This window comes from Chelonoidis abingdonii, chromosome 1, assembly GCF_003597395.2.
Source record: "Chelonoidis abingdonii isolate Lonesome George chromosome 1, CheloAbing_2.0, whole genome shotgun sequence".
Classification (NCBI taxonomy): Eukaryota; Metazoa; Chordata; order Testudines; family Testudinidae; genus Chelonoidis; species Chelonoidis abingdonii.
The window spans coordinates 94153801-94180994 of record NC_133769.1 but is presented as its reverse complement, the minus strand read 5'-3'; the positions used below and the strand labels follow the sequence as shown (position 1 = coordinate 94180994).

General features: G+C 44.1%; 1 protein-coding gene across 3 annotated transcripts in view; it reads left to right on the top strand.

Moving 5' to 3' along the window:
• The window catches only part of GRIN2B (glutamate ionotropic receptor NMDA type subunit 2B), a 289406-nt gene that overhangs the window by 40065 nt on the left and 222147 nt on the right, over positions 1-27194 (top strand). For all 3 annotated transcript variants that reach the window (XM_075067634.1, XM_075067638.1, XM_075067639.1), the window contains exon 3: positions 10122-10550. In XM_075067634.1, the coding sequence (XP_074923735.1) occupies positions 10140-10550 (411 nt within the window). In that variant the 5' untranslated portion in view covers positions 10122-10139. The remainder of the gene's footprint in view (positions 1-10121; positions 10551-27194) is intronic.

Sequence of the window (27194 nt, the reverse complement as noted above, 5' to 3'; positions counted from 1 at the left end):
CTCTGGACCACCTCAGACTCTGAGGACATTTGGATCTGAATCCAAACTTTGTGGCTCAAGGCTGTCTGTAACTTAATAGGGAAGGAAATGGCTGAAAGGAAAGGAACACAGTGTCTATAGGACCGAAATCGAAGATAATTTAAGTTAGTGGAAAGACTCCAGTTGACCTCAGTGGGCTTTGACTTAGGTCCAAAATACTAAAGGAAAAAAAATAGAAAGCTAAAGAGAAAGCCAGAGATGTGGGAGAGAAATAAAGAGGGGAAATGAAGAAAAGTTGAATATTAGAAAAATTAATTGGTGGGAAAAAGACTGAAAGAAAGAGTGATGGAGGGGAAGAGAAGAACTAAACTCACAGGACATGTAGGAATGTTTTATTATAATTGCAGAGAGCAGTTTGTGTAACACTGTCAGAATGTAACTGGGTTTCACATATGGTTAAAATAATCTAAATTGCAGCAATTTTCTCCCCTAGGATCTTCCAGAGTGAATTATTTTCATTCCTGTCCTGTATGGATCTTGCACAAATCACTGGGTGGCAGGTTTGTTTATTCACTCTCAGATATCAGTGCCCTCTGGGCCCTCGCTTTCTGAATGTGCTAATATTATTCTTTATCATTATTAATTTCATTTATCAATATCCAAAGTGTACAAACAAATAACAAATGTCTGGCGTTTGCTCAGAATAGCTTATTATCTAAATGAAACACAGCAGTCTCTGGGTCTGGGACTGTCTCTTCGTCTTTGTTTGGAAGCGCAAGGGGGTCCCGATTCCAATCGGGACTACTGGACTCTACTGTAATAAAAATAATTAATAGTAATAACAACATAAGAGATGACAGTGAACAAAGGGGTTGGGGCCAGGATAGGGGAGGACAAGGGCTTGAGCAGTGAAAATGCATGGGATGTGCTTTTTGTTACATACAGTGTGCAGGTTTTAAATACTTACAGATTTCCAGGGCAGTGCCTAGAGTGAAGTCTGGTGTGGAGGTCTGCACAGGAGGGGCTGGGTGAATAAAGAGAGCGTAAGAGAGATTTAAAGGAGGTCTGAGGAGAGGAGGTGTGTGGTACAGGGGTATGGAAGGATGTTCCATGCATCGGGGCCAGCCTAACAAAAAGCCCAGAAACCCAGATCCATGGAGGGACTTAGATGTCGCAATGCTCAGCATCACAATGCCAAACTTTTAGGCACCTAGAAAATCACTGGGACAACACTGCTATCCACAAAGCTGATTTAGGGGCCTGGGCTCCCTACACAATGAACGCGGAAGGGAAGTGCCTACAAATGTCATCCACAAAATCAGCATGTGAGGCAGAGAACCGTCTTAACTAGCCAAAAGGTGATGCAGATGAGAGGGGTGTGTCCTAAGCCCTGCCTCTCATGCAGAGAGAGGTGCCTAGGTCTGGGCTAGCACTTCATTGCTGGGAACCCCTCTCCTGGAATCTGGCAACTTAGGGGGGCTGTGGCTTTTCTTCCAAGAACAAGTTAGGTGCCTGCCTCACTACACCCAAAGCAGCTAGAGGAGGAGGAGGAGGAGGAGGAGGTGGTGTTGCCCACCTTGTATCTCTTAGCTTGGTGGTTAGAGTGCTCACCTGGAATGTAGGAGACCCAGAATCAACCCCCCACATTTCTGACAAAGTGTCTGAGGGGGAGAAAGCATCTGAGCAGAGATCGCCTGACAGTAACCCTGCTATTTCAGTCCTGACTCACAGCATGGTCAGCTATTCCAGAACTGGAACTCATGCTGTCCTGCCAATCCTGACCTACACCTCCTGCTACTCTGGGTTTGGTCCTGTTGTCAGGGTACTTCAGGCTGAGAGTTCTCTTGTCACTCTTCTTCCTCCAGCATAAAGGAGTCTTGCCTGTGCTTAGCTAGGTGCCAGCTCCCTGACACTGCCAGCCTTCTAGCCACCCAAGCACTCTCCTCTGGGCTATGCCAGACCTTACTGTGCCTTGCAGCTTAACAACAGGTGCACCCTGTTCCACAATCCCCCTTCAGGTGTCCCCCTGTAATGTCCAGCCCCTGTCACTGGCTACTCATGAAATATCAGGTCTGCTATTCTGTTCCCAAAGGCACAGTATACGCAGCAACTTGTAAGATTCCGCTCTGATCCAGCACTTTGCTTAGTATAATAGCATTTCAATACATTTATTTTTGTTTTCTCTATATATTACCAAAGGTTCAAGTGATAGTGAGTCAGGATATTGGACACAAAAGGTTCCATATAAAAGAAAATCATAACACGCTTTCTAGAGATGAAACTTAATTAACAGGTTAACTTCCTGTCTAAAGAAGTTTCTTGTGCAACAATTTCAACCAAGGTTGGTAGAGATCCTGGTTTTGAATGTAAATACACTGCCCATTTACTTCCCAGGTGCAGGATGGGAGGGGGTGTTTGCCTTCTATTTATACTCTTCCCCAAAGTTCCTTGTCTGTTCTCAAATACAGGGAAACCACCTGTGGCTTATTTTTCCTGTGTGCTGCTTCACTGTTGACTTCACATCTCTTCTTTGACTTTGTATGTAAATGGTGTCGACTGTGTTACCTTACAATGATTAATTTACATCTTGACAGAGATAGGTGAATTAACATCTGGTCTGACAGAACCTGTTTTTTCCCCTCAGCAGGTGACTCATACCTTGATACAAAATCTGAGAATGCATTTTCATCATACATACCTAACTCCTTACATTACTTCTGGGAGAATTCTGTGCCACAAAATTAAAAATTTTGCACCAAAAATTAAATATTCTCTACACAACATTTTAAATTTCTGCAAAATTCTGCATATTTTATTGTCAAAATAACACAATATAATCTTGCCATTTTCAATTATTTTGGTAATTTATTTCAAAATACCTGTCAGCAAGTATGTCTGTAACAATATAGACAATAAAAAAGATTCAGGAAATGTTTTTGAGAAATAGATTGCTTACTAGGCATATTAACACAGAACTTTGAGTAATAATTCATTTAAATTGCAATACAGAACTGTATTTCCTGCACCCCTTGGAGGCAGTGGAAAGTCTTGAGGGAGTCAGGGGTAATGGAAGAGCTGAGGGAGACGGACATAAGTGCTGAGAAGGAGCCTGAGAGCAAACTTGGACGTTTGTTGGGTGTGGGTGGGAGAAGTATGGAACAGTTTTTTTGGGGGGGGAGGGATTGTTAAGGAGTTGGGGAGCCTCCCCCATGCAGACCGTGGCTGACCTCTAGCCTCTTCCATTCAGTCAGACACATCTGCCTCTGTCCCCATGTGGCCCTGCACTCCCCTCCCATTCAGCACCTGGCTCAATGCTGTCACCCCACTAGTTCCAGTCCCCCCATCCCAGTCTGTTCCTCCACTAGCCCTTCTGAACCTGTCTGTGACCCCCAGCAGCTCCATGTGCCCTGCTCTGTCCCCTGACCATCCTGTGCCTCCTCAACTAACCCTGTGGGTAGGGTGCTGTGAGGAATGCAGTCTTTGCCCCCTCCCTATCCATAGCTGGCTGCTTCAGCCCGTGAACTGGCTGCCCTCTCTTCTGGTGCCAAAGCAGCCCCTTGTGGGCAAAAACCTCCAGTGTTATTCCAGCAGAATGTATTTTCTGCAGAGAAAAAAAAATCTGCAGGAGACATGAATTCTGCATGTGTAGAATCTCCCCAGGAGTATTACACTGTATCTCTACATACATTTCACAACAATATTAGTAACAAATGTTACTCCAGCTTTCATTTAAGTCCTCAAATAACATTCTTTGTTGAACCAGAATGTACATACCAGAATTAAGACATCCCTGTAACCCCATTGTCAGTTAGTATTAAGGGATTCTTTGGTCACAGGACTGTCACACAACTTTGCGAATGGATCACAATCCTGACTTGCATCTCCCTACTATTTCAAACCTTGGTGTCTGCTTAAAGCTGCCTAACATGACATACGACTTAAACTAGATCTGAACTTCAGTTCTCAGAACTGACAAGTTAGTGTGTTGAGATAAGGCTCCCATTAGTCCCTCCCCTTCCTTCCCAGAGTTCTCCTCCAATCTCATAGTTCATTTGGGGAGCTGCTAGTGTAAAAGATTAAATATACTCAAGTCTTTTACTCTGTTTTTTTCTCCAAAATCTTTTTTGGTGTAAGAGTATAGGAGTTCCCTTTCCAAAACAGCCCAGTGGCTTGTCTAGTATGATATCCCACCTTTTACCCTATTTGAACAAACCAATGGCTCAGCTAATCCAGCATCCTGTCCCCAGTTATATGTAATGCCAGATACTTCAGAGGCAGATGTAAACACCTATAATGCATCTAATTGTACTGTACTATACCAGTGGTGAGGTGAATTTCTTCCTGACCCCACTGGTGATCTGCTTATGCCCTGAAACATGAGTGTTGTCTTTGTATTAATTGTCTGTCATAGTACAGACTAAGTTAACAAATTAAGCATGGGTCAGTTAAGGTTATATTCAGGGTTAGAGAAGGGTTAATATTAGAGTTAATTTTATGCTTAGCATTGTGCTCAGGAGGGTGACTATAGTTAGTGTTGTGGTAGGTCATTAGGTTATGGTTAGCACCAAAATCAGGCTTATGATTAGGGATGGGTCAGGGCTAGATTTGATTCAAAAGTGAGTTTAGCAATGGAATTAGGGTTATGGTTAGGATTATGGAATTTGAAGCCATGCTGCCTGAGACTGTGATCTCATTCCATCTCACAGGCTAAGCACGGCAGGGCCCAGAAAGTGTTTGGATGCGAGACTTCTGAGGTGCTGTAGGAAGTGATGTTGGTAGTTGAATAGGTGATGTGCTTCTTCCTGAGTCAGCAATGAACTAATTTCCTAGCAAGGTTCCCCTTAAACTGGTATCCTGATAGCAAGCGCTGTGCACTCAGCTATGTGTGCAGAGCAGGAGAGGCTTCCTGCATCAGAAATCATCTTCCTCCTAGCCCGGAGAGAGGTCTCCAAGGTTTTTCCTCCTGTGTGTCTCTCTGGCTGAAGCAAGGGGATGTTGGGACTTCCCTTCCTGCTGCTGCCTTGGGCTGGGAGATGGGTAGGGCTCATTGGGGTTCCCCCTCTGCCTGTTGCTGCCTCAACAGCCAACATAGCTATGGGGAAATGAGCTGGAATGGATAGCTCCTCCTACATTACCCACAAGAATGGCTAACGGATTCCAGTTAGCAGGCCTCACTCTGCCCTCAGTTCCATCTGGGTAAATGTTTTCCAGCCTACAAGATTAGCTAGTTACCTTGTGTACTGTTCTAATGACATCCTATTCATGATTACATTTGTTAGATGAAGGATAAGCTGTTTGTGTACTTGACATATTTTGAAATATTGTATAGAAGTATCTGCAATCACTGAGCTGTACTTTGTCCACACCTCCATATAATTTTCTATTAATACTTGTCTCAGATGTAATCTGTATAAAAATACGGTGTCAAGTGAAGATCCCATGGCATTTTTAAGTGTATTAGCTCTTGTGTCCTGGCTGAATTCCAACCTGAGTAATGACTTTCTGCCTACTTAAATTCCCTTTGCAGTTTCAACTAGAGAAGTTGTTCTTCTCTTCCTGTTCTAACAATTGTTGTGTAACATTGCTCTGCCAAGCTAACTAGATAGCACATTTCAAGAAAAGGAGTGTCTGCATTTTAATGGTGGGTGAAGTCAGATTATAGGCTGTAAAACCATGTTAGCTCACCACACTCTGGTGTATTCTCTCTCTCTCTCTCTCTCTGTCTCTGAGATAAAATGTTTATTGGCCAAGCTTGAACTTGGGATGGCCAAATTGCTCAGGACTGGCAAAACCACAAGAGCATTATGTTTGCCACCCTAAACGAAGTCCAAACCCCACACAGAGCACCATTGTGTACCCTGAATATGCCACATAACTTACAGAAAAGCCATTTTAAAGAACTTTTATACAATATCCCAGTGATATTTTGCATTAACCTCCATCTGTGAGGATAAACTCCTTGAATGCTAAACCTGGTAGTATTGTGAATACATTATTTAACCAATGTAGCCCTTTTTATGCTACTGAGCCTATCCTGATTTCTGCACAGATATTTGTTATTTGCACATATTCAGTGAATCGTTTATACGAACAACTTTCAGCCAGTGGGGGTGTCCGTGAACTGCTCCCTTTGTTTCTGCTCCTTGATTGGATGATTGAAACTTTATTCATTTTTTTTTGTTTAAAAACAATGAACATGGAATATTCTTGTTCTTTCACAAATACCCTTTGTCATATGTGAACAGAGGTATTAGCATGAGTAGCAGCCATTAAATGAACATTTGTGTGAATAAAACCTGTTCATGCGAGAAGTGGATAATAAAGGTTACAAACACAGGCAAACCAAACACGTTAGGGCTTGTCTATACTTAAAAAGCTGCAGTGGCACAACTGTAGCACTTCAGTGAAGACACTACCTAGGACAATGGGAAGATTTCTCCCATTGGCATAGGTAATCCACTTCCCTGAGAGGTAATAGCTAGACTGATAGGAGAATTCTATTGTTGACGTAGTGCTGTCTACGCTGCTGGTTAGGTCAGTTTAACTGCATTGTTTGGGGTGTGTAGTTATAACAACCTAATTTCCTAGTGTAGACCAGGCCTTAGAATCTGAGCAAATGTTTAGGAACAGTTTTTGCAGTCACCCGCAAAGCTTAGCACCACGAACCCAACTATGCTGGTGTTGCAGGGGTGGGGGAATAATACATTTCAGAAACCGCAATGAACTACATAACTGTGACTGTAGGGTCTAATTTCTTAAGTTCTTGACTAGGGAAAGAAGCAAATTACTTATCCCATTGAAAGAGCAGGGATTCCTGGCTTTCTTGTCCATTTTGAGGCTTGCTGGATTGTGGGATTATCAGTCCTAACACCTCTCTGGGGTAACCTGTAAGTTGCTGAGTTCCTTTCTGCCCATCTGATCCAGGAAGAAGTTAAAGATTCCATGGATTTGATGGGAAAAAAATGGAGGTAATGGTGGTGTGTTGGCCAAGTCCAATGTTGAGTGCAAATACAGAACAGCTGCCCTGTTTGCCTAGCTCCTGCATTGCTAGTTTCCATCTCAGTGCTTTGTAAAGCATTTCAAAATAATCAGTATGAAAGGGGTGCACTGTAAAACTAGATTCTATTTTCTGGGCATCACAACTAGCCATTGCATAACCAAGTGCATTATAATGTGTGAGAATAAGTAGAGAAATCACAGGAGATGTATTTTAAAGAGAACAAATATAACATTAAGGCGAGCGAGTGAGCGAGAATAGAGTGCATTAAAGTTAATAAAGCATCGCAGTAGTGGGGACCACATTTCACTGTGAAGGAATCTAATTTAGCAACTTGTAATTGGAGGATAACAGTCCTGCTGGAATGAAGTTAGCTGTTCATTTTGCTGAACTCTTGAAGTGTCTCGGTCCTTCTTGTGAGCTTGTTTTCAGAAGTAGAATCCAGTAGAAAGGCTGGAATCGATTGATGTTTCACACTCACAGTCCTTTCAGCCTTTAAGTGGATTTGGTTCCTTCTGTGAATATTTATTATCTGTTTATGACTTTTGTAATATTAATGCAGCATGTGCACTCTCTGCCTGCCCTGGGCAAGAGAGACCAGGAAACTGAACTTAGGTCTCCTCCATATCAAGGAAGAAAACTAGCCTTTAGGTGACAATGCAAGCAATACTGACCTGTTAGCCACTGGCTCTGTTTAGGATAACAAAACATATAAAGGAGAGAGGGTTGTACATTCTCTAAGGTCCTGCCAGTCTCATTACAGCTGTTATGACTATCTATCTGTGTAACTGGTGAGGGGAGGAGATTTTGATAGAGGTATGAAAAATAATGAATGGTATAAACAGGTCCAGCAAGGTCCTGCTTTGAGCAGGGGGTTGGACTAGATGACCTCCTGAGGTCTCTTCCAACCCTGATATTCTATGATTTACTCTCTCCCACAATACCAGGGCAAGAAAGCAGCTGGTGCAGTTTAGAAGACATCCTGGTGTATGCCATGTTTGTTTAACCATTGCAGAATGGAACCTTGAGGTGAATAGCTTAATGAGATCAATAGGTTTGAAGAACAGTCTTCCATAACCTGAAATTCATGCAACTGCTTGAGAAAGTGATGTGGGTGTTTGGTCTGAGCATGGGACAGGGAACCAGGAACTCACGTCTTCTAATTCTGTCTGCTCCAGATTTCCTCTATGACCACAGGCTAGTCCGGAGCAAACCTCTCTGTGGTGGTTTGCAGATCTATAAAGTGGTGATAATACTACCTACCTCACATAGGTGCTGGGAGATTAATTAGTTAAGGTTTGTAAAGTGTTAAATAAATGCTAAGGATTATTATAAGGAGACTGGATAAAGCCTATAAACTATACTGTAGGGAACGGTCCTGCATAACCTGATGACCTAATAGGACTCTTCCATTTCTAACTTCCATGATTTTTTAAAAAAAGTATAGACATTTGCAGGTTATGAATCATAGTAACATCTGCGGATACACTAGCTAGAAATGAAAATATATGAGGTCTATTTATTCTTGTGCTTCAGAGCAAAGAGGGTCACCAACTGGAGTAGGAAGGAAAATCTCCCCCATACTAGAACAATATGTAATTGGCCATGTGCACTGTCAACATTTGGCCCCCTCTTCCACCCTTTTTTTTAAAGAAGTGAATTTAACACGGGTGAAAGGGGCCCAAATGACAGTCTCACAGATTGAAGCCCCGTATTTATCCCCAAGGTTGGTGGATAATGGGCCATGGCAATGTGCTCACACACCGTCCCTGCCAATACACCTCAGCCTTGACCTGGAAGGATTATACTGAGAGCTGAGAAGGGAGTTCTGAATCCATGACCTAAATAGGCTTTGGACTGTTTGCTTATAGTACCTAAATGTGGGCAAACTGGTGGCAATTGTGTGATAATTGCTTTTGTGTTGGGGACCAGAGGTGAAAGTAAGCCGGTTCGATCTGGCGACAAGAGTGGCTTCTCTGGCAGTGTTTTAAAGGGCCCGGGCTCCCCGCAGCAGCTGGAGCCCTGGGCCCTTTAAATTGCATCAGAAGCCCTGCTGCCGCTGCCCCAGCCCTAGCAGCGGCAGGGCTTCTGCGGTGATTTAAAGGTCCCGGAGCTCCGTGGTGGTCAGAGCCTCGGGCCCTTTAATTCGCTCCTGAGTCCTGGGGCTCCCAGATGCCTCTGCAGCTGGTAGCTCCGGGGTGATTTAAAGGCCTTGGGGCTCCCAGCCACAGCCGGAGCCCCAAGGCCTTTAAATCTTGAAAGGCCCTGCCTCTTCCGGTCGAGGCCACCCCTCCGCTCAGGACTCCGGCGTACTGGTAAGTCATTTAAACTATTTTGACCCCTGTTGGGGACAGACGTTAGGACATAGGACTGACATCTCCAGCTCATTTTGTGTAGGTAACTGGACGTCAGTTAGTTAGAGGACAACAACTTTCAATCACTGTTGATTTGGGTCTGAGATGAAATGCAGGCTTAGAGATAATGTGCTTTGTATTTCCTGGCCATTCCCTTAAACCATACAATTCCCCACCCCACCTTTTCCTCCACTCTCTCTGAATTGTCAAGTAAAGGCTGCTGTCAGTTAACTGAAGTTAATGGAGAGACTCTTGTTGGTTGGGCTTTGGATCAGGCTCAGGGAGTGGATAACAGACAAGATGGACCAATGGTCTGATCCAGCAGGAGGTGGTCTAATGCAATGGCTGTCAACCTTTCCAGACTACTGTACCCCTTTCAGGAGTCTGATTTGTCTTGTGTATCCTCAAGTTTCACCTCATTTAAAAAGTACTTGCTTACAAAACCAGGCATAAAAATACAAAAGTGTCACAGCCACACTATTACTGAAAAATTCTGATTTTCTCATTTTTTACCATATAATTCTAAAATAAATCAATTGGAATATAAATATTGTACTTACATTTCAGTGTATAGTATAGGCAGCAGTATAAACAAGTCACTGTCTGTATGAAATTTTAGTTTGTACTGACTTTGCTAGTGCTTTTTATGTATCCTGTTGTAAAACTAGGCAAATATCTAGATGAGTTGATGGTACCCCCTGGAAGACCTCTGTGTACCTCATTTAATCATGTAATCATTTAATCTCTTCCTTCTCTCTTTCTCTCTCTCTCTCTCTCTCTTTTCTTCTCAGGGAGTGTAAGAGCTGAAGATGAGGCCCAAGGTGGAGTGTTATTCTCCAAAGTTTTGGCTGGTACTGGCTGTCCTAGCGACGACGGTTGGTGGGGCCCGTGCCCAGAAGAGCCACCCCAGTATCGGCGTTGCTGTCATCCTGGTGGGGACCTCAGACGAAGTGGCCATCAAGGATGCCCACGAGAAAGATGACTTCCACCACCTCTCAGTGGTGCCCCGAGTGGAACTGGTGGCCATGAATGAGACAGATCCCAAGAGCATCATCACTCGCATCTGCGACCTCATGTCAGACCGGAAGGTTCAAGGTGTGGTGTTTGCTGATGACACAGACCAGGAAGCCATTGCTCAGATCCTGGACTTCATTTCTGCCCAGACTCTCACGCCCATCCTTGGCATCCACGGAGGCTCCTCCATGATCATGGCAGACAAGGTAGAAATTGGCTTTCTTCCATTATAGATCAGGAAAGTGGGGTTTAGTATCCTGAGAAATAAAGTAGCCAGTGGTCTGCAGATGGAATCTCACTTGGCCAAATAATTATGTGCGTGGAAAGAGTCACTTTCAAGGAGAGATTAAAAAAGCTAAGTGCGTATAGTGTGGCTGAATTACATCTCTAGGAAAAATGCTAACCATGTAGAATTATAGGAGAGAGACAAGCTGGGTGAGGTAATGTTTGTTAATTGGAGCAACTTCTATTGGTAAAAGAGACAAACTCTTGAGCTCCACATAGCTCATCTTCAGGTCATTCTTCAGGAATGATATGAAGCATAGAAAGACCAAGGAGAGGAAGGAGTTGCTAAAAGGGATCTGCAAAGAATTAAAATATTTTATTCTTTTTTATGATGTATTGTAACCATTTATGACCATTGTGTTTTTTACTTTTTGCCTTTAGTGGTATAGCTGGAGAATCACTTGGGGATCTCAGGGACGTTTACTATGAACTCTCACATTTTAATGGAAAGAGTACATGTGCTGAAACTTTAATAAAACCATCCTCTCTCCAAAGTGGTCATTAGTCATTGGGTTAAATAGGTGTTAACCAAAGTGTCAAAACATAAAACTAACTCCTCTCCCCAATACAAAAAAACCCTCCCCAAAACAAAACAAAACCCCAAATAGTTTGGCTAACTACCCCTTCTAATTTCAATTGCACATCCTTCATTCTCTTGTATTGTCATAACTTCACTAATTCTTCAGTCACCACAGTAGACCAGTGCAGACAAGACCTGAATTTCAAATGTGAAAAAACAGCAGGCCTGATTCCTTTTGAATTGCAAGGCAGGTCTCAAACTTGTCCCTGTAGAGTTGCTAGGTAGTGGACAGCTCCATGCTGCCACCCATGATCTGCTCATGGGTCTCCTGTGGCTTCCACAACCATTCCTGTTCTTGAACTCCTGGTTTTGACTTTGGCTTGATTTGGATCTTGCCTCCTGACTTGGAGCCTGAAACCTGACTTGGACTCTGATCCTTGGTATCGACCTCATCCTGGAACTTGACTACAAACTCCTCTGCTATTCCCAGCCTTAGGTTTGACCCTGCTCTGACCAGACTGTTCTGCTCTGCTGAGAATTCCCCCAGCTTGCTAGATCTTTTAACTGGTATAGAGTCAGCATAGCTGGACCTACGTCTTGGTGGCAGGAAGAATCTGGGCCAACAACTCTATTTTGACAAAACCCTATTGGGCTTTCTTTCGTACATCACAAAGCAAACAAGAGTACAAGCCATTTTATTCCTTTGCAGGTCACCTTTCAGGGGATCTGAGAGAGACAACAAGACAATTGGATGTAATTGAATAAGGGTTGGGGGAACTTAAACTGCATAGTAAGGAAACATTTCCTTGGAGTGAGTTCTATTAGACTGTGGAATTTGAGTGAGCTGAAGTTTTTGTTGTGAATAATTTTTTCCATTTTTTTTTATTTTTGGGTCTAAATTAATCACAAATATGTTTCTCAGTCTTTGATCAGCTTTAGAAATGGACAAGTGATATTCAGCAAGTAATTGATTCAATAAAAAAATTGCTGAATAAATGACGCTCAAAGGATTCCCTCTCCCACACGTTTTGCCCAGCTCTATGTACAATAGCCCCCAAGCCTTTTCCATCTGAAGGGGAACTCAGGCAACAACTCTGTGGCCTTGATTATCCACTGCCTTGCACCTCGTGCAGTCATCTACACCTGTGCACAACGGGTGTAAAACACTAACACAGCAGAAGGGTGTCATTATACAGTCACTTTCCATACTTACAGCTGACTCCACCAGGCCCAAAGCACTGAAAAATTGTGAGTTTAAACTTGATGGGGCAAATTCCAATTGAAGATTATACCAGGATAAATTCAGAGTAACTCCACTGATTGTGGTGCAATCGGATCTGATTTACACTGGTGTAACTTAGAGCAGAATTTGGTCCACTGAGTTGTCTGAAGAGTTTTTACCCTTCCATAGGTCTTTCCTTGTAAGAGTAGTCCTATTATTGTATGTTGCCCATTGACTTCTATGGGAAATTCTGGTAGGACCATGAGGGTGCTTAAAGATGGGGCTCAGTGAATGTAAAAATCCCTTTTACCAAGCTTCTTATGTGCAGCTTTTGAATAGGGTAAGTCCTCAGGCAGCTGCTGTGCTGCACCAGGCAGTGTCCCAGCACAGCTGGAAGAGGATCTGGCCCCATCCCTTCCACTTCCAGCTCAGGTGGGCTGCTGGGGTGGGCGCACTCGAACCTGCATGTCCTCCTGCTGTGTCACCTCTCAGAGAGCAAATTTGTGTCCAAGTGCAAAAACCTATGTTAGTGCAACATTAAATTGAAAAATTTGAACCCAAAAAGACAGGAAATAAAGAAAGTAAGTTTCCAAACATAAGACTGACTCTGCTACATTGTGCATATCTATACCTATATCTATTACTGGTTAGACTGATACATAGATGCAGTGGTGCAGGTAGAAATCATTTCTCGCTGGTACTGCACTCATGGGAGGGACACCGGGGGGGGGCACGTGACCTCCCCACGTGACCCTCTATGTGACTCCTCCCTGCCCTGCCCCCAGCCCAGGGTCCCCACTCTCTCCCCATCACCTCCAACACCCCCCTTTATATATACAAACATCAACATGCTCAACTACTCACTTTCCCCCTGAATATGTAGTATTCAGTCTGTTTATATGGAATATGGGAGTTGGATGAGTAGCCATTTCAGCATATGTATGAATTATTAAAAGACAAATTTTAAGGAGAACTGTATCCTAAACTGCTTTATGGTATTGTACCCAAACATTGCATTTCAATGGGAGCGTTAACTTCCTTTATACGAACAGAACAGAGTCCTGAAACTCTTACCAGTCCACAGAAGTGGTCCATATTAATGCAAATAGTCCCATTGTCTTCAATGGAATTGATCAAATGATTAAGGGTTTTCAGGATTAGGTTCCAAGTTAGTAAATTGTTCTGGATGAAACTGACAATGCCTGAGCTGTCAAATCAGAAGGAGCTTCATTTGAATAAAGGTTGGCATTTGTGTGATAAGTCTTAGCTCCATTGCTAAGATGAGGAACATATTTTCAGCAAAAGTTCTTGGCAGATTCCTAAGGCAGCTGGTTTAAGGCTGTCAGTGTCTGATATTATAATCTTCACTTATAGTTCTCTCAGCCACAAGCTGGAAAATGAAGCATTTGTTTTCTTTGTTTTACTGCGCCAGTTCCAGTTAACAAAATGCATGTTAGACTAGTTTGGCTGCAAAGAAGAATTCTGTGTACACTGGGGACAACATCTGATTCCCATCAGGCTGCAGAACTGGGCTGACATCAGAATCCAAACATCCTCTGGTCAATGCAAGCAGAGGCAGTCCTCTAATGATTTGGACTTGATGTGATGCAGTATGGATGTCATGGATAATTCAGACCAATGGGAAGAAACAGAATCAAAAACACCATTTAAACACCTTCTATCCCCTCACCTCTCCCCTCCTGAGGACTCCTGACCAAACAGCACAATACATGTGCTAACAAACTTAAACAAAGCCTTTGTTTAAGTTTGTTAACGTATATATTGTGCTGTTAAAGCCATTTAAAGAATGAATGCCCTCTCTAGCTGTGTTCTGCTCCTTTAAGGAGCAGAGCCCAGTCTCCCCACCCCCCAGGGGGTGGCCCTAGCTCCAAGTCTTTTCGGTACTCCATACCCACTAAAAATCTCTTGCCAGTACTGCGTATTGGAGGGTACTCCCTACTTGCACTCCTGTATATATGATAAACACTAAATGTAGCATGGCAGAATTAATTATGCTGTTGGATCCTTAACTTTTGTATTGCCTGACGGCTTTTGTTCAAATTCACATAATTAATATTGCATTAATTTAGATTTTGTATGTAATGTTTATTTTTACTGGGTTTCTCTGCATTTTTGTCCATTTCATGTGAGTGGTGTGTGTGTGTGTGTGTGTGTGTGACTTGTATATAGTCTCTTGCACACAATTATGTTGTTTGCTTTTCCTGATACTAGCACACTTAATTCCAATATATTATAAATAATATAATACAAAATAAAAGAAGGATCAAAAAGTCATTTTGAAAGGAAAAATCAAACCATTTCATTCAGAAAATATTGAAATGGGATATTTCAACATTCTCAGAACTACTTTCCTCTTCCCCCTTCCCTCTAAAATGAATTTTCAGGGTAACTGACACAATTTTGCAAAGTGTTTCAGTTATGCTGGAACTATGTTCGCTGATGGAAAATTATTCCATCAAAGTTTCTCTGACCAGCTCTAGTAATTAATAATGAAAAACTATTTTTATTGTAATAGTTGTTATAACTCATAAAAAACCCCAGAAGTATTAAATCAATTTATGCCACCCCCAGCCAGACGAGAAGATTAGTGTCTTGGTTCTGGAGCAGGCAAGACCTTTATTACAACCCTGAGCAGATACTTGTCTCACAAAATTTGAATTAATTACACTCAAACTTCTTCCTGTCCCAAACAGGCTTCAAAATGAAATTGAAAACCTGGAGTGTGAAATTGACCAGTGCTGCTGCCTTATATCCTCATGTCATTCCTCAGTAACCACGGGAAATAGAGAAACAACTCTTTCCAGGGAATCTCTTATTCTGTTTGCCTTTTATTTGCTTCATTAACCACGTTTAGAGGGAAAGGACTATGAGGGAAGTTAGGGGAATTAAATACACACGGCCTGAAAAAACAGAGGGTACAGGAAGAGATAAGATTGTAGTATATAACTCTTTTACAGGCCTTAAGGGATTGATATATGAAGATAGATTAAAAGAGCTAAATATGCATATTGTAGCTTGACTAAATAATGACTGCAGGTAAGTGTAACTAATGTGTTGTGCCTAGATATATACCAAGGAGCAAGAGAAACAGTTTAAGTTGGTCTAAACGTGGTGTAACTAGGAGCAATGGGAAGAAATTGAGCAAAGGGATCATTAAACAAGATATCAAGAGAATTTTCCAAATGGCAAGCTCTATTAGATGTGGAGTAGTCTCCTCAGGGAAAGATGGTAACCCCATCACTTAAACTATTTCAGATTTGGACTGGATAAAACTGGAAAATGCACCATAGGGAGAAATCCTGCCTTAGCTAGGATGGGTGGGAAGAGAAAATGAATAAGCTGAGAGAGAAGAGCAGGCCAGAGAGACAGAAATGGGGGAGGGAGAGCTAGGAAGGGTGGGGTGGGGGGGGGGAAGATCCTTCTCCCAAACCTAACATGATCAAAGAAAAAAGTTTCATTAAAATACAACCTGTGAGACAATAAAAAAACTAAACCTTGACATGATTCTTTTCCTCTCAGTGCAGCAGTGCCACGTATCTGCAAGGTTCCTTATGCTAATTAGAAACGTAAAGTTCCAGAAGAAAGCAGGAGGGAAGAAATAAGGGCAGCGGAGTTGGGTGGAGAATGTAAAGGCAGGAGAGAAAAGGAAGGCATTGTAAAACCAGTCATATTCATCTCAAGGAGGCATTGTGGCTAATGCAGAGGGCACACGTCTGGAAGTCCAGAGACCAGAGTTATACTCTATAAATGGCTTGCTGTATGACATTGAGTAAGTCTCTGCTGCTGTTTCTCCATTCACAAAATGGAGATAATGATACTTTTGTAAATTGCTTTGGGATCTACAAAGGCAAAGCTCTAACTGCTATGTATTGATTAATGAATTATTCTAGTTGCAGTCAATGTGATGCTTTATATAAAATTCAGGAGAAGAAGCTGTAGCCTCTAATAGTGGGTAGATGAATATCTCTGGTGTGCAGGAAATATTATTTGAGGAGGGGCTGGTCATAGAATCATAGGTTTAGAAGGGACCACACAAGTTATCTAGTCTGATGCTCTGACAAGATGCAGGATTTGTTGTTTCTGAGCCATCCAAAACAAATGACTATCTCCAGTGAGGGGGCTTCCATAACCTCCCATGGCCCATCTGTTCCATTGTCCATTCCCTGAGATTTAATCTAAATCTGCCATGCTGTAGTTTGAACACATTGCATCTTGTCCTACCCCCTCTGGCAAAAGAAAACAACTTTTCTCCGTCTTTTTTTATGGCAGCCTTTCAGGTATTTGAAGACTGCTGTCATGTTTCTTAATCTCCTCTTTTTCAAATTGAACATACCCAGTTCATTCAGTCTTTGCTCATATGGCTTGCATTCCATCCCTTAGATAATCTTTGTTACTCACCTCTGGATCCTTTGCAGTTTCTCTACATCCTTTCTATACATTGTTGACCAAAATTGGACACAGTACTCCAGCTGAGGCCTAACCAATCCTGAACTATCACCTCCCGTGACTTGCATGCTATGCCTCTGTTAATGCAACCTAAAATTGCATTTGTTTTTTTTGCAACAGCATCACATTGCTGACTCATGTTGAGGTTGTGATCCACTACAACTCCCACATCCTTCTCAGCAGTGCTGCTGCCAGGCCAGTTTCCCCCCATTCTGTATCTGTACATTTGGTTTTTCTTCCCTAAGTGTAGCACCTTACATTTGTCTTTGCTGAATTTCATTTTGTTGTATATAGCTCAATTCTCCAGTTTATCAATATCCTTCTGAATTTTAGCTCTATCCTCCAAAGTATTGGCAATCCCTCAGCTTTGTGTCATCTGCAAACATGATCAGTATGCTCTCTATTCCTACATCCAGCTCATTAATAAAGATATTAAACAACACCGGACCCAGAACAGATCCCATTGGAACCCCACTTGTGACCTTCCTCCAATCCAACATCATTCCATTAATAGTTACTTTTTTTTGTGGTTGTTTAACCAGTTATGTATCCATTTAATGGTAATTTGTGGTTGTTTAACCAGTTATGTATCCATTTAATGGTATGTATCCATTTAATGGTAAAAGCCCACATTTCTCCAGCTCACTTATCAGAATGTCATGTGGGACTGTGTCAAAAGCCTTACTGAAGTCCAGGTATATTATATCCACTGCATTCCCCCATCCAGCAAATCAGTTACCCTGTCAAAGAAGGAAGTCAAGCTGGTTGGCGCAATTTGTTCTTGGGAAATCCATGCTGGCTGCTAGTGATTACCCCTTTAGCGTCCAGGTATTCGCAAATTGAATGTTTTGTACATTGCTCTAGTAGCTTCCCAGGTATCGAAGTCAGGCTGACTGGTCTATAGTTCCCTAGCTCCTCCTTTCCCCCCTTTTTAAAGAAGGGTACTACATTAGCCCTTCTTCAGTCTTCCAGGACCTCTCCTGGTCATCGCCCATCAGCATCAGGATCAAACATGCAGTCTACTGACAACCATTGAGCCAGCCAGAGTGACCACGGTTGATGTACTGTAGTGATGTTTCCAGATCTGCCTCAATCCTGTGAATCCACAAATCTCTGGAGTGGCACTGTGGATGGCACCAGCTAGGGTGAGGGCATGCACCCCTTCACATGTTGATGGAGTGCTTGAGAGCACGGCATGCTGGGGTGTTTTTGTCCATCCAGTCCAAATGGCCAAAGAGCATGCAGTGCTGCTTTTGAATATAATGAGTGAGCGAAGGAAGGCCGGATCTCTGCAAAATTGACATTTCACACAAAGTCAAACCACTTTATGCTCAGGATATGGTGCTGATAGTGCCTATGGAATGTCTCTAACTGCTCCAAGTCTGCCTGTAAGAGGCTCTAGGTTTCGGATCCATATAGCAATACAGGTACAGGATAGGTTTGATAGATTCTGGACTTCGTTTTAGTGCCAGGATGTTTTTGCATCCATAAGGAAGACATGAACTTCTTGCTGTAGTTGGCAAGGTCTATTTGCCGAAGCACATGCAGTTTGCTGTGACCGTTTAAACTCTATTTAAAGCCAAGGTAAATGAATTTGTTAGTGTTGTCCCTGGTACTTGGCCTCACCTGCACAGGCAGAAAAGTCCCTGGCAATGGGAATAGTGTCCCTAAAAATGAAACCCCTCTACATCTTCCCAGTCAGGAGGAGACAACCAGCCATGACAGACTGAAGCAACAGCCCCAAGGTTAAAGCTCCTGCTATTACTGATCCTAGGAGGGTGGGAGTTTTCTGCACTCATAGGATGGACATGACCTAAATTCTGCTTAGGGGAGGTGCAGCCCTGATGACCCCAACTTCCTGAAAGTCCAAACCAGGAACTAGGACTGATAGCTAGTGTGGGAAGGAGAGAAACCGGGTCTGGGAATTGGGTTTGGGAGACTGGGATTGTCTGGGCAAGGAGCCAGGGCCTAGGATTCAGGGAGGGAAATAGGGTGGGGGACTGGGAGGCAAGTAGGTGGTTGTTGTAAGACTGAGATTAGATATGGGCTGGGTAAAGATTCTGGGGCTGGGGAGGGTGGACATGGAGATTGGATGAGAAGCCTAGGTAGAGATTGGGACTGGGAATCAGTGGGAAAGGAGAATGTGTGCGTGGAGGTGAGGGGGAGGGGAAGAGAGAGAGACACACACACAGAGATCAGGTGAAGAGCTGGGTGTGGGGAAACTGGGACTGGCTGGGCAAGGAGGCAGGATGGAAAGAGCTGGGAATGGATGGGCAAGAATTCCGGGGGCTTGAGCCTTGGGGAGTGAGCCTAGGGATTGGGATGAGAAGCCTGAGGAGTGGCTAGGTGAGAAGAATCGGAGTGGGATAAGGACAAAGGACTGGGATAGGTTGAAGGGGATAGGACAAAGGGGTCATGCTTGGGGATATGGGCAGCAGAGTCTGTGCCCATTATAACAGACTCCACACCAGAACCTGGAATGGAACCCAAGATTCTTGAGTCTCACCGTTCCTCTGCTGTCAGCAAATATCTACATAACCCGCTGGCCAAGTGTTTAATCCCCCTCCCGTGCTGGTCCACATAGAGTAGGTTGCCATCCTCTATCAGTTCCTGCATTAGCTGAAATGGCAAAGGTCTGACTGTGGATCTAGAAGTTCCAACACATCTGATGTTCCATGTGGGGGTCACTCTGTTTCCACAGAATGGAACTTCTGTTTGTTCAGTTTGCTTTTTTAAAAAAATTAGGAAACTACACACAACAAACGAAATTAAAAGAACGTTATTAAAGTTGCAAAGTCAAGCACTCAGAAGTTTGGAAATGCCAGAGGTAAGGTTGATTCCAGCAACCCTAATTTGCTCCCCTTGTGCATATACATTATGAGACAGACTTTCATTGCATGATGACATACCATTTTTCACACAGAACCCCTGCCTCATTCAGTGCACAGAATGGATGGAGCTGTTCTAGAGGAGAATCAGGGTTGTCTAGTAAAGGAGGCTGTTGTTTATAGGATCCCTGCCTCATTTGTTGGAGAAGTTGGAAGGTGTGTAGTGAAAGAGGCAGGGCACTGTGGGAAGAGAAAGGATGGTGGCATGGTTAAGGCGAGTGAATGCTGCTCTGGAGAATGGGATTCTCCATTCTATCCCTGCCTCTGCCACAGAGCTCCTGTATATTGCTGGGCGGATCACTAAAACCAAACTTTTCACACATGGTCACTCATTGTGTGTTCCACATTGTCTGGGTGCCTGGGTTGACACCCTGGGGCCCGTTTTTCAGAAGTGTTGAGTGCTCCCAGCTACAGCTGAAGTCAATGGGAACTCTGCTTTGAACATATAAAATGCTATATAATGTGCAGTACACTGAAAAATTGGGTCCAGGGTATCTCAAATTGGGCACCCAAAGTGAGTGGATATTTTTTATCTTAATTTTTGTGCCTCAGTGTCTCATCTGTAAAATGGGGATAACAGTAACCCCTCCTTTCACAGGTGTGTTGTGAAGATAAAAATCATTAATGATTGTGAAGCACTCAAATATAGTCTTAAGTACTTATAGGGCTCCCATTACTGTAATATCTCAGTGTCACATCATCTTTAGTGTGTTTATCCTCACAACACCCTTTTGAGGCAAGTGCTCTTATCCCCGTTATAGAGATGGAGAACTGAGGCACAGAAAGGCCATGTGACCTACCCAAGACCCCATGGGAAGCAAACTCAGGTCCCCTGGCTCCCAGACCAGTGCCCTAAGCATCAGACCAACTGTCTGTTCTGAAAAGCATCATAGAAAAACAGTGAGGAAAATATTAATGCAGGGTTTGACTAGTGTGCAGGAACTAAGGCCTAGGGCCACACACTGACCAATGAGGAGAAAACACAATATTGAATAGCTGCTCATTATGTGAGTACCGTCCATTCTGTCACAGAATGAGGCAGGGTATGACGGGCTCTATTAGGCCTTCTCTGCCTCCTGCTGGAGGGACAAGCCCCCTGACACTCCCGCCCAAGGAAAATTCACTCATACCTATGGCCAACACAACTGTCATCTAGATGGGCCAGTTAGAAATACTGACTAATCAGGGACCGGCAGGCCAGTTAAGAAGGCTTGTCTTCGTTCACTCAGGGGAAGGGCTGGGTGAAACTGGGGCAGAGAAGAAGCACCTTAGGGCCAGGGCTGGCCGTGCCCTGCCCTAAGTACTGCAACTAAAGCACTTGCATTTTGAAGGGTTTTTTTCTTTTTTGTTTAAAGAAAGACAGCTGAATCCTGAGTTGCTATTTTGGCATTTGACTTTGCCACTTGTTTAGAGACTGATGCCAAGTTTATGGCATAAGCTACCCTGCCTCAAGCGAGTGGCCAAATTTTGCAGACTAAGGTGGAGTCCAGATGCAATACCACATGTTCCCTGAAGGGGGCATTGCAGAGCAGTACTTCCTGTCATAGTTTGGCAGCAGAAGTGGGGTTGACTCCCCCTTTTTCATAAAGGGGAACTCTGGAGGAGATCCTAGCTCAGCACCAGCAGGCCCAGGCAGAGACCCAGTGGCTTTTCCTGGAAGGGCAGCTGGAGGCTGTGCTCCTTTAACTAGAGCAGCAGCAGTTTCAGGAGGTGATACTGGAATGGATCACTGGTTGCTCCCTCTCCAAAGTGACTCCCTCAGCCCCAGGTATTGCCCTTTTCAAATTGGGAATCCGCTGATGACTCTGAGACATATTTTGTTACATTTGAGTGGGTAGTCCATGCGCTCAGTTGGAGAAGACCATGTGGACTGCGCAACTAGCCCTCTTTCTGCCCAGGGAAACCTAGGTGGCCTACTGGGCCTAGGGTGATGAAGCTGTGAGGATTATGATACCCTGAAAGCTGCTGTTCTAGACCAACTAGGAGTATTGCCTGAGATATACCAGCCCTGATTCCACAGAACCACTCCCACTGGGGGCACAACCCTGGGCTGTCACTCAGACCTGGTCTACACTATGGGGGGGTAAGTTGACATAAGTTATGCAACTCCAGGTACGTGAACAACGTAGCTGGAGTTGATGTAGCTTAGGTCGACTTACTGCAGTGTCTACGCCGCACTGGATTGACGGGAGAAACTCTGCAGTCAACTTACCTTATGCTTCTCGTTCTGGTGGAGTACCGGAGTCGACGGGAGAATGATCGGTAGTTGATTTAGCAGGTCTTCGATCCCAAGTACATCGATCACTGCAGTGTTGATCCCCGGTATGTGTAGACATACCCTTAGTGGCTAAAGGACTGGGCCACCTGCTAACTCCAGTTGGCATGCTGCTCTCTGGCCGAGATTCTGGACTTGATGGTACTTGAAAACTACCTAGATATTTTGCCAGCTGCCATCCAAACCTGGGTATGCAGATACAATCCCAGTACGCTGAGAGTTGCCGTCCAGCTCACTGGGGACTTTATGGAAGCAGGTTTGGTCTGGCCAGAGTGAATTGCCCAAGTCTGGTGAAGGCTGCCCCAACTTTCTGAGGAGTCAACCTGAGGTACCTGAAAAGGGCCACTGGGCTGTGGGCTCCCAGTGGAACCTTTAAGGTGCCCCACAATCCCACTTCAAGAACCATCAGGGGAAGTACACAGCGTCTCACCTGGGGCCAAGCCATGGAGCCTCCACTAGTCAGCCAATCATTTGTTTCCGCAGTGGGAAGCTGGGGCATGTCAGCTGCACTTGCCCCCTTATAGAGTGGGACTTTGTAGAATGGTGGGGTATCTCTGGCCAAACAGATGAAAGCTGTTGCCAGGCACTTGTAACTCTAGTAGTACTCAGGGACTGAATGGTGACTGGACTAATAGCCTCCAGGAGCTCCCAGACGTTGGTCCAGGAGACCCTACTAGATCTGGAAGAGTGACAAGAAAATGAGCTGGTGCATGTGACCTGTGTCCATGGGGACATTCATTTCTAACCCATGGCCTGGGTGCATTTGAACATAGGGAACCAGCCAGAATACTTTGAGTGGGTATAACCACCAATTTGTCATGGGAAATGATCAATCAGAAAGGACTGGCAACGCTCCTCCTTCCACGGCATCACCTGGAGACCCAAGATGCCATTCTGGTCCTATTGTGTGACATCTTTCCAATTGCTGTATCTGACCTTTCTGATGGTCCATCATGACCCAAGAAGACTCAGAAACAACAATGATTAGCCAGAAAGTCCTGGTTGCAAACTGCTTTGGCAGCTGATGAGCCAGCTGGCAGCTTACCAGAATTACCTCAGGACAACTCTCTTTCCGATGTTGACCGAATGGTACTGGCTAGGACATTTGCTTTGGTTCAGGAACAATGAGGAGATGACACCCTTAGCGGAGTGTATGCTCGGCTCATGGTTCTTAATGGAAGCATTGTGTAGGATGCTCACGCTTCCTAATTTTCTCCTTTGAATGACAGAATGATTTGCTTTTGGTGAGATAGGCCACTAGTTCCTGGTGCCTCAATGCATTCAAAAGGAAGTATTATGAATAGCATGTTTCCATTCCCTTTGCTGGTCACTTGGGCAGAGATGAAACCCTAGAAATGGTGCTAGCCAGGTTCTTTTGGCCAGGGGTCTACAAGGAGGTGGCAAACTTTTGTGCAACTTGCCCAGAATGCCAAAAAGTAGCACCTAAGGGACATCTGCAGGCTCCCTTGATCCCCTTACTGCTCATAAGCATCCCCTTTGAGTGGATAGGGATGGACATAGTGAGGCCATTAGAACAAAGTACAAGGCGGCACCAGTATATCTTGATAGTGGTGGATTATGCAACCTATTCCCTGGAGACAGTTCCTTCTGCTCCGTAACTGCCAAGGCCATAGCAAGGGTGCTAATCCTGCTTTTTGCCTGTGTAGGCTTATCTACCAAAGTCCTCACAGAACAAGGGTGTAACTTCACCTCCTGCCTAATGCAAGAGGGATGGCAGCTTGTTAAGGTTAGACCCCCCTCTGCACTTCAGTTCCCCATCCCCAGGCCAATGGCTTGGTAGAAGGGTTTAACCAGATTCTTAAGTAAATGCTGAATAAATTTTATGATGACCACCCCATCCCAAGGATTGGTATCAGCTACTTCTCTATCTCCTGTTTGCTATATGAAAGGTATCTCAGGCCTCAACAGGCTTCTTGCCATTTGAACTGTTATATGGCTGACAGCCACGAGGATCCTGGGCCTCCTTAAAGAGGCCTGGGAAGAGCAGCCACCACGTTCTCAAAACATGTTGCAGCAAGTCCTGGAGATACATGAGTGTCTCAAACGAGTAGGACACTTCGTGAAGGAGAATCTCCTATTGGCTCAGTGAACCCAAGCCCAACAGTATAATAAAAGAGCTCAGGAGAAGATTTTTCAATCAAGGGACTGTGTGCTGCTGCTCCCTTCCCAGCTTGGAGAGCAAGCTTCTGATCAAATGACAAGGGTCCTGTAAGGTTGTTCAGTGAGTTGGAAAAGTTTATTATGAAATGTTCTGTCTGGACAAAGAGAAGAAACACCAGCTCTTCCACCTAAATATGTTAAAATCTTGGTGGGCTAAAGAAAGCTTGTTCACAGATCCCGGTGATCTCCTTGGGGATCTGGGCCACCAAATACAAAAGCCAAGAAGTGCTGAAGATGTGCCAATAGCAGAAAGTCTTCCTCCTCACTTATGTTGGCAAGCCAGGAAATTATTGACCTACTATGACACACAGTTCTCCACCCAGCCAGAGTGTACACATCTTATGGAATACTGAATCCAAACCAGCCCAGAGGCAAAGCTGGAGCATATAACTTATTACATTCCTGAGTAGCTCTGCAAAACGATGGAGCAGGAGGCACAGGCCCTGTTAGATCTTGGTGTCACTGGGGAGTCCAAGAACCCCAGTAGAGCCCAGTGATTCTGGTTCCCAAACCTGATTGGACCACTCAATTGTTTTTGCATGGACTTCTGGAGGTTTAAATCAGTATCACAATCTCATGCCTCCCTGATGCTATGTTTCGACAAAGTCCTCAACTGCCTTGGGAAGACTAAATACATAACCACACTTGATTTTACGAAAGGGTACTGGCAGATGGAATCTGGGGCCAGATTCCAAAGAAAAGACAGCATTTGCCACACATCTTGAGCCTTTTCAATTGTGACCATTCCCTTTGGACAGCATGGGGCCCCAGCCACATTCCAGAGGCTTATGGACCAAGTCCTGTGCCACCACACCCAGTTCGTAGCAGCCTATTTGGTAGTTACAGTGTAGGTATTTTTAGTACAACTTGTCAGTCACATCTGGTACATGTGGCCTCTGTGTTTCAATCACTGAAAGAGGCTGGACTCACTGCTAATAAAAAAAATGTTAAATTTAGGATGCAGGAAACTTGATCTCAGGTATCTGGTAGAGAATGGCTGGGTTTAACGCCGTGCAAGATAAAACAGGGGACCTAAGGAAGATCTCAATTCCCGCCAGCAAGAAACAGATAGGGCTTTTCTGGGTTTAGCCAGCTACTACCAAAGGTTTATGCTCCACTGTGTGACAGTTGCAGTACCATTGTGAAGGCCGATGCACACCAACCAGGTCAGTGGACAACTGAATATAACAAGATCTTTAGCAAAATAAAGGGTACCCTTGATCAGCACCTTATGCTACAGCATCTGGATGTCTCATTCTTACTTAAATTACAAACTGAAGCCTCCACAGATGGATTAGGAGCAGTGCTGTTGCAAAAACTACAGGGGGTGGAATACCCAATACTATACCTAACTGAGAAGCCGCAGCACAAGAGGCCTGATACTCCACCATTGTGAAAAAGTGCCTGGCCATCAACTGTGCTATGGGGCATTACACTACTATCTTCTGGGGGCTCCCTTCGATTTAGTAACAGACTATACACCCCCTAAATGGTGGCAGGCACTGAAGGACACTACTCATCAGTGGTATCTGGCATTGCAACCTTACGCTGTCATGTATGACACTGGTCTGGTTCACAGTACCAGAATACAGACTTCTTTTTCCGGGATGGTGGCATTATTGTAGAGGGAGAGAAATTGGGTCCCTGGGACCATTCTGTGGCTGGAGGTGTGTGACAGGGTCTATCAAGTCTTCTCTTCCCCCTGCTGGAGGGATCAGCACCCTGATGTTCCCCACCCAAGGAAAATTCACTCAGACTGGGCCACCAACAAGATAGTCTTCCAGAGACCTAGAAAGGCCAGGAGGCAATACTGACCAGTCAGGAACAGGCAAGGCTTCTTAACTGGCCTGCTGGGTTTGCTCAGGGGCGGAGCAGGGTGATACTGGGACAGATGAGGAGAAACTCAGGGCTCACCCAGACCAAGGCCTGGCCCTAAGCACTGCAACTAAGCACTTACATTTTTGAAGGGTTTTTCCTCTCTCTCTGTCTGAAGGCACAGACAGCTGAATCCTGAGTTGCTGTTTTGCTAATGGACTGTTTAGAGACTGATGCCAAGCTTACAGCACAGGCTATTCTGCCACAAGCAGATGGCCAAACTTTTTAGTCTGTTCAGGAGTGGCTGTCATACCATCTGTGACCCTGAAGGGGGCACTGCAGAGCAGCTCTGGCTGTCACACAGGTGTCTTATGGCAGAAAATAGTATGTGATAAAGACTATATTGTAATTCATATGCACAAGGAAGCTGATTTAAGATTGGAAAGGCATTTCCTGGCATTTCCTAACTTCTGAGTGCTTGACTCTGCAATCTTTAGTGCGTTCTCCTAATGTTGTTTGTGTGTGTGTGTGATATATTGCTATACCTGCAGGGAAGAAAGGAATGGATAAGGAGAGAAATCTATTTACTAAAAGGGTTTTCATTATTATTTACTTAATTTTATTAATAACTTATTACCATCGCCCAACCTTTTAAAAAGACTAGCACAGTTTTCCGTCATGTCCCCCAGCTTCATTTTGGTGCTCACTTTCTGTGTAACTGGCTCCCCTACTTCACTTCCAAAGTGCCAGGCATTCAGTAGTGGCAGTGAAATGAGAGTTAGAGAGCCGGGCTATAGTGCCTTGGCAGACAGCAAGGCACAGTTTACTGCCAAACTATTAGCTGCACCAGGTGGCCACTGCGTGCATGTGTGTGTATTCAGATATTGCTCCCTGCCCACTTTCGGCCTCCAGTCTCCTTTGTCTCTCTCTATCTCATCCTCTTTTTGTTTGCCACTCTTCCTTTTTCTTAATTATTGTCTGGGCAGTGCTTTAAAAATGTGAAGTGCTATATCAATAAGTCCTTTTATTATTGTTTATCCCTCCCCCCTTTTTCTTTGCATTCTTTTCCATGTATTCACTCTCGTGCGTCACTTACAGAAAGAATGTGAAAGTCTAAATAATTTATAAGTGCACGACAGTAATTACAGAAATGATTTAATTACTCAGTTAACACAGTTCTTCACATCATAGGCTTGG